The 7,957-nt window shown below is 38.2% G+C and overlaps 2 protein-coding genes across 3 annotated transcripts; one reads left to right on the forward strand and one right to left on the reverse strand.

Moving 5' to 3' along the window:
- The first annotated feature begins 141 nt into the window (after positions 1 to 141).
- LOC100267799 (fibrillin-5, chloroplastic) lies at positions 142 to 2,138 on the forward strand. The gene is made up of 7 exons (XM_002276796.5): positions 142 to 624; positions 719 to 834; positions 920 to 1,042; positions 1,280 to 1,378; positions 1,479 to 1,523; positions 1,638 to 1,711; positions 1,867 to 2,138. Exons 1-7 carry the CDS (start codon positions 303 to 305, stop codon positions 1,943 to 1,945), a joined length of 858 nt encoding a protein of 285 aa, XP_002276832.1. The 5' UTR covers positions 142 to 302; the 3' UTR covers positions 1,946 to 2,138.
- A 1,504-nt stretch (positions 2,139 to 3,642) lies between these two features.
- LOC100250525 (pre-mRNA-splicing factor ISY1 homolog-like) lies at positions 3,643 to 7,677 on the reverse strand. Of its 2 annotated transcripts, none has more exons than XM_003631871.4 (2): positions 6,615 to 7,677; positions 3,643 to 4,197 (listed from the first exon to the last, which is right to left on the reverse strand). In XM_003631871.4, the coding sequence occupies exon 1, from the start codon at positions 7,518 to 7,520 to the stop codon at positions 6,624 to 6,626; it is 897 nt and encodes a 298-aa protein (XP_003631919.1). In that variant the 5' UTR covers positions 7,521 to 7,677; the 3' UTR covers positions 3,643 to 4,197; positions 6,615 to 6,623. The 2 variants fall into 2 exon arrangements, with proteins under 2 accessions (XP_003631919.1, XP_019075124.1); XM_019219579.2 differs by lacking the exon at positions 3,643 to 4,197 and adding an exon at positions 5,651 to 6,039.
- Positions 7,678 to 7,957: the final 280 nt, after the last annotated feature.

The following is a 7,957-nucleotide window of genomic DNA, read 5'->3' on the forward strand; positions in this document are numbered from 1 at the left end:
TCCTTTTGAGTGTTAGAGATGGAAAATACATATACTTTTACCAGTGAAAATTGCCCGGTCGGTATCTTTTCGAGACCTTGTGCTTTCCACTTTTCCTAATATGATAAATGAATGCAACAAATTCAAAATAAATAACAGAACAGACAGAAATAGTTCAATTATTAAAGGAATAGAGATGAAATGGTATAAGAGCGGCATCCAGGCCATGAGCAAGAGCTTTTAATCATCTTCTTCCTCGACTATAAACACATCATCAAAAGGAGGAAAAAGGCCACAACCTTTTAGTAGTTGTGATTGGATTCATGGCCACTAAGCTTGTTCAACCACCAGTCCCTGCTTCCCACGTGGCTCCTCCAATACCCAGACTCACAAAAATGATGAGAGCTCACAGACCGGTTTCAGCCACTCATTCAGGGTCCCGGAGGAGGTCCATATTTGGAGAGTTCCCATCTGGGTCTAGACCCTTCTACGCCATTAGAGTTGCAGAGCAGAGCCCCGGCCTAGTTGGGGATGACCAGGATATTGTAGTGAAGGAAGAAGAAGAAGAAGACGAACAAGAAGGAGCATCATCGGATGATAGGACGATTGCCAATGTAAAAGCAGATCTATACCAGGCAGTTCAAGGTATACCCACTTCAATTCTCAACTTGCTATTCATATAAATTTCATATAGATGAAACGAAGATTGAAATGAGTTTGATTTCAACACTTTGACAAGGCATCAATAGGGGGGTTTTTGGAGTACCATCTGCAAAGAAATCTGAGATTGAAGCTCTGGTCAAGCTGCTAGAGTCTCAAAATCCAACTCCGGAACCTACTCTAAATCTAGACAAGGTAAAACAACCAGAACGAGTACTTGTTTTTTGACTTGAGATTGACAGGCAACGGTGTTGTAAGATGTTTTTCTACAAATTGGAAGGTAAATGGATGGTGGAAGCTTGTTTACAGCACAATAACAATATTGGGTTCCAAGAGAACGAAGCTAGGATTGAGAAATTTCATCACTCTGGGGGACTTTTTGCAGATTATTGATGTGGAAGAGGTACAACTTCTCTCGCCTTGTAATAACATCTCACTTATAATTTCTTCAGATATCTCAATGGTTTTGATAGGATTGAAAAAAACATGGAAATTGCTCGTTTAAAGAGCTACATATGATTGAAATCAGTAAGAAGCCTATATATCTGCATTTAGCTTGGAATGTCCTTCTTTCTTGTTCAAGCTTCTTTTGATGCTTCTTTTAACCAAGTTGTAAACATTTGGTGATGCTAAAATGGAGGCCAAAGCAGTTAATGTGATCAAGTTCAACGCAAGGGGATTCAATTTCCTGAATGGGGAGCTGAAAATTGAGGCCTCCTTCAAGATTGCTTCCAAATCAGTTAAAAGCTCTACTTTTCTGTTTCTGTTTCCAAATCCACTGAGCTTATTTATAAGTTTCCCTTTTTGAATCGACTGTTTTTGGTTTTGGAATTCTACAGAGGGTTGACATTAAGTATGACAGCTCCACCATCACTCCTGACAAGGTAAGCAAATTTGAGATGTGGGGTATGGAAATCAGATACCCATGAACATGGACGGATAAAATGCCATCCTCCTGAATCTAACTATGATTTTTTTTTGGTGGGGAGAACAAATAGTTGATGAATGTGTTCAAGCAAAACTATGATCTTCTGCTGGGCATCTTCAACCCAGAGGGTTGGCTTGAGATCACGTATCCTTTCTATCACTTTGGGAGTAATTGAGGCGACCTATTTGAGACCCTCCTATAAAACTGTTTCTTTTTTTTTTTTTCCCTGTATTTTAAAGAATAGTTCCTCCAACAGGTTCTGAATCAGAACAAGTTGTTCCTTGATTCCACCGTCACAGATACCTAGATGACAGCATGAGGATAGGGAGGGATGATAAAGGTAATCTCTTCATATTAGAAAGATCAGAGGCAACCTGACACTCCACTTCATACCAGTTGAAGGCTCATTACAAGTATTTCATGACAAATATTCAAAGATTATATAATTTTCTATCATTTCTGTCGAATTTCTAAGATGTAAGGACAAAGTCATGTGTTGCCTCCCTGAAGACAAAAGGCATGATAAAGGAAAATTTTGTTTTATTTAAATTTATTTTTTATTTTCCTTGTATTTTTCTTACCTTCCATTCTCTATTTTATTTAATTTTCTCCCACTTTTTCTCAAAATTTTCAAGATCCAAATGGAGCTTGGAAGATTGTTTCTTTCTATTAAGATCATAACAATGCATGCAACAAAAAGGAGTAAGAGCATTCAACCACTCGATAGAGCAAAAGGGCTATAAAAGTTGGGACAACCGTGATTAAGAATCTTATTATTAAAAATTAATCTACAACCCAATACACAATTCTATCACATTCAAAATCTTAGATTCAAGCCTCTAATGTATTTCCTAGGAACCTTAAATTAAGATCAATCAAATGAATAGTGGTAACCTAGTTTTCTAGATCTACCTATTCAATGCATTACAAATAACTTTTTTTTTTCTCCTTTTTTTATAACCGAGGAACCTTCCATGACTAAGCCCTTAGGATTATTCATGAGGACCCAAACCTCGAGGTGTTGACCGCCCTGCAACAAACATTCAATACGTTCAAATAACTACCATTTTGATCTATAACATAAAAATACTGTAGTAAACATATCTTCAAAAAGAAACTAGGCATCCATTCACCATTCCCCATCTTAAGACACGCAAGTTTTGCTAATTATAAGATCCAAATCATCCAGCACCCAAACCACCTCCAACGAATGCCCATGCTTATTGACACAATCATCCATGAAATGTCTAGCATATATGAAAAAATTTCCATAATCAGCCATAATGATCAGGAAAGATATGCCACAAGCAACCAAATCTAATATAAAACCATAAAACAACTCACATGCACAAAGGGGAAATGTGTGAAAGAAAACACTATGGACAGCCATAATCACATTTCATTTTGGTTTCAAACATGAGACGGCAGACATGCATGAACCCAATAATGGAGAATCAGAAATCAGAGTTCACCTAACCCCACCTCTTCCTACAACCACTCCATAAAATCTCCAATTTCCATATGTCAACATCCAATCTTTTAACAGCCTTAAAAGCAAGCAACAGAATGACACAGCAGCTGTACCACCTCGTTTGTTTGCTTGCTTTAGTTTCTGTTGTTGGGATTTTTAGTTTTTGGCCTTTTGTTTTCTCCTTTTCCTTTTTTTAATAATATCAGAGAACCCACCCAATACTGCTATATCAGCTCATTACAATTAGGCTCTGCATGTTTATAGTTTGCTAAGCTTGATTTCATATCAACTCATTTTAATCCCCATGTCACTCCCCTCTTTTCCTCCAACTTTTACCGTTACAATTATATGAATTCATTTTCAGCTAAATTGCCCTTGATTTCAGAGTTAATGCTTAAGTTTTCTAGTAAAGGGCATAGGTAAGTCCTGGTTGAAATAAGAATTTACCAATGGTACCCAACAGTCGGTATAACTAATTTTCTTTAACACAAATGACCTATTCATTCAAGACAATAGGAAAATATCAATACAAGCACCTCTCCCACATACGTGAGAGAGAACAAGAGAAAGATTAGGAAGATGGACAGAGAGAGTGCCTTCATCATGACTAGAAAAAGGGCATTCCAACATCAATTATGATAGAACAAACATGAACAATGAAACCCAACTAATTAATTCAGCTAGAATACAGATGAATTAGGGACAATAAATGAAACTGTAGTCAGAATTCTGCATGAAGGAGATAGAGATATGAATCCTACAGTATATCTTTTTTTTTTCCTTTCTTTCCACCCACATTGAGCATGATATATCTCTTCCATAGGTCTGCAATCAGCTTGTTGTCTATGGCAGCTCAAGTTTTCCAATTAAATGTTAACCCTTCTATGTCATTTTTTTTTTCTTTCATGTGTTCATCTAAGATACGGATGAACCTAACTCTGCAAATAATAACATGTAACTCAAACAGAGTATATCGAAGATGCCCAACATGACCTCAGAATGCAATAACCAGACTGCACTAGCTGCCTATGAGTGCAACCAATAGATCTATTAGAAGCAACAAAGTAATAGGTGGAAGCAGGTCAAATTGATGGCAAAGTAACGCTGCATATAGACTTTCCCCAGCAACCACCAGTTCCAGATTTGCTCTACTCTCTCCCTAAGATGGAGAAAAAAAAACACAAATAAAAACAAGTTAGTGAATGTTAGCTCAGTATACTGTCCAAGTCCATCACCAACACACAAAAAGCACAGCAAGGCCATATATTTCAGGAATCAAATTGAACACAAGTAAGTCTATATAAATCCAAAATGGGGTAAAGTATCCACAAGTACACCACTCAACAACCAGCAAATTAGTTATTAAGCATTCTTCAAGTAACATCACTCTGGCTCCATTTAACCCACACATTTTGGGTTTCACCTAGCCTATAAACAGGGTGCAGTGTAGATCAGGAAGCTCCCGAGTACAAAATTCCACAAAATTTCAACTCCAATAGATTGAGAGATACTTGTGGTGTGGGACATTTTAGTAACAACTTTTTCCAATGAAATAAATTTATGAAGGGGCTGAAGGTTCAATCTGTGGATTCATAAAATCCAATTCAAGGACATCTAAGCTAAGATTTGATTCACTATAAAGATCTACATTTCACAAACTTAAATCTCAATCATATAAACACAAACACATATATCTTCAGTCCCCCAATTTCACAATAGATTCATAAATTGCAGAATGACACATTTGCAAAGCAGAAGGATTTATTTCAGATTGTTAACAGCAGACTAACTTTAATATATATACATATATATAGATAGATATAACTTACCTGTATGAATATGAACCAAATCCCATATATCTACAAACTAGCAACCTAGAAATCAACCATACATATAAGGATTTTATCTATGTAAGAAACAATCAGAGAGAGAGAGAGAGAGAGAGAGAGATAAACAGTTGAGTTTTGCAACTGTCAGACTGTAACAACTAGGGGTTAGATTCTTCACCAACAAAAAAGGGATGGGGCTGATCTTGCTCATTTGGGGAAAGGAAGATGCAGCTGCGTTTACAAATAACATGGAAGACAAATCAGGGTAATGGGCCCCAGCTGTCATGAACTCCAACTCCCACTTAAGTGGAAGGGATGTTCTCTGTGTCTGCTCTGATCTTTGGAAAATGCTAGGAAGAGCAGGCAAAATATCTCATAGGAATTTTCAAAAAAGGGATCATTCTGCTATCATTCTCCAAAAAAGAAAAAATTGTTTTATTTTTTCAAAAGATACAACCACATGTTTTATATTATGATTTTTGTTTTCTCCATTTTCAAAAATGGGAAAATGGTTTAATGTTTTCTCTTCTTTAAAAGTGTGAACTGTTAAGTTCTAGCTAATCCCATGAATTTTCTGCAAAACTGCTATCAAGCTCTTCATTGCATTAGTAACATGAAAAGAAAAGGAAGGATTGTCAAAAACAAATTAAAACATATCATGATAAGCTGAGACAATATGGGAGTGAACAAAAATCATTCTTATCATTCTCAAATCTCAATAGCATTTAAATGAACAACAAAAGAGGAAAGGTAAGCATAGTCAGTTCTCATGCAATATAGTTCTGCCAGTGAATGGATTTTTATTTTGGGTCTAAGTAAAAACTTTATTGAATAGAAGAAGGAAACAAGGATGAACTCCAACTCAATCACAGGATGATTGAACCTGAAAATAAGTATGAACAATACCACCATTCAGGTCAAATTTGACATTATATCAAATTTAACTCTATAACCCACTAGGAAAGAATAGGCTCTCTTGATAATCAATCTCACAACCATTTTGGCTTCTAAAGCTAAGAAGAATGAAGATCTGTGAGCTGATCCATATGCCGGCTTAGCTGGAAAACTCAAAGACATAGCACCACTCTTGAAAATAGAAGTACCCCAACACTATGCAGAACTTGCTCGCTATAATAGCAGCCTTTACTTCCTTGCATCCACTATCTTATGAACTGGATACGATCCAAAAACAATAAGGAACCAAGATTTAAATCAAGAACCATTCATCATCTCTGATCACTGCTAAATGCAAACTCTACCAGCTCTAACACCGCACAGAAATTAATTTAAGCAACAGACTATAGATGGCAACAAAAATTAGGAAACAAAAAATATATCCGTACATATGAATACATGTACCAGTGTATGCATAGTATAAGAACTTCAGGTAAGAGAACATTTGCACTATAAATTCATTCAACCCATCAGCCAGAGCCAGATACAATATGAAGGAAAAATAAAAACTCCTCGTTTCCTTAGTTTCCAGGAGCAGATGATAATGTTAGCCTCATAAAAAGAAATAATCAGCAAAGTAATGATCAATGGAATGTGGAGGTTTTAAGAGAACATTCACTGAATACAAGAAGCTTATCTTAGAGAAGAAGTCTATCTTTAGAGTCCCTAATGCCATCCAGAAAAAAGGTTCCCTAATGGATTTTTGCTCAAGCTCATACAGGATAGCCAACATAGCTAATTTAGCAAAACCAGCATTTCTTTGGATCTTACAGAAAGATATATTGAAGAGCACCTATTATCATTATCGCTGAATATTAAGCATAGCTTTAGCCTCGGTCTGCTCCTCCAAAAGCCCCTCGCTGGTATACTTGCTCAAGAGCTCCATCTTCTTCTTCTCCACCACCATCCTCTCAATTTCCTTCTCATCAGGCAGGGGTACGTGCACCACAAACTCTCTCTCTTTCTCGTTTTCCTTTTCCCTGGCCGCCTGCCTCTCCTCCTCCACCACATCCTCCTCCTCCTCAAACAATATCCCTGCCGGTGCCACACTCGCCACCTCACCGCTCTTCACCGCCCTCCGCGCCTCCCTCTTTATCTCCTCCAATGCCTCCCACTCTGCCAACTTGGCTGCCCTCATCCGCTCCTCCGCCGGTCCCTCCACCTTCTCCAACACACCATCCTCATCATCCCTGTACCCATAATAGCTCGCATCAATTCGCTTGTATATATCGTACCGTGACTTTCTCTTCCTCAACTCCGGCGGCTTCTCGAACAACTCTCGAACTCCGGGGAGTTTCTTCGCCGCACCGAAGTAACGGTAGCCGGGGCCGCGGCCGCTAGGGTTAGGAACATCGACAATATTGCCTTCCAAATCAGTCATTTTGGCGGAGTGTTTCGTGTAATTGGGGCCGCCCAATTCGATTATTCGGCGCTCCCAATGGGACTTTTCGCGGATGAGTTTGTTGATCTCGTCGTTGAGATCTCGGAGGCGGTGCTCGCCTAGGCCTTCGTTCTGGATCTCGGCGACTTTCCGGCCAATCTCGCGCATGATCTGTTGGCGCCATTTGTCGGCCTCGGCGAGGTCACGACACTCGGAGGCGAGGTAGGGGCGGCGCTCTTTGGGCTTCTTCTTTTCTTCGTTCTTGAGCGTGATGAATCTATTGAGCATCGACTGCGCTTTCTCTTCATTTCGAGCCATTTGATAGCGAAACCCTGACCCTAAATTTCCGTGATGAAACTCTACTCTACAACAGAAACTCCAGGTATCTGATAAACCCTAATATCCTACTTCGTATTCCTTTGGACTTTGGAGGATCTGCAACGAGTGTGTAGTGTGGCCAGTGATGGTTATTGAAGAATTAAATCCAGATTTGGGAAGGAGGGCAAACCGTGGGCCGGGCTTTTCAGCTATTGGGCTGGGACATGTCGGAAGATGGTGGATCTAATCTAAACTGCAAACTACTACAAGTCCCTTTTTTCTGTTTCTTTTAAGTTAAAACATATAAAATATTTTCAGATATGAGATGAAAATCTATAACTTTCAGTTAATTAAATTTGATTTAAAATGTTATAAATGTTATATGGATATAAAATTATTACTTCATTTTTTTCTTTTTATATTTTTTTTATTTACGT

The sequence above is a fragment of the Vitis vinifera genome, chromosome 4, assembly GCF_030704535.1.
Source record: "Vitis vinifera cultivar Pinot Noir 40024 chromosome 4, ASM3070453v1".
NCBI lineage: Eukaryota > Viridiplantae > Streptophyta > Magnoliopsida > Vitales > Vitaceae > Vitis > Vitis vinifera.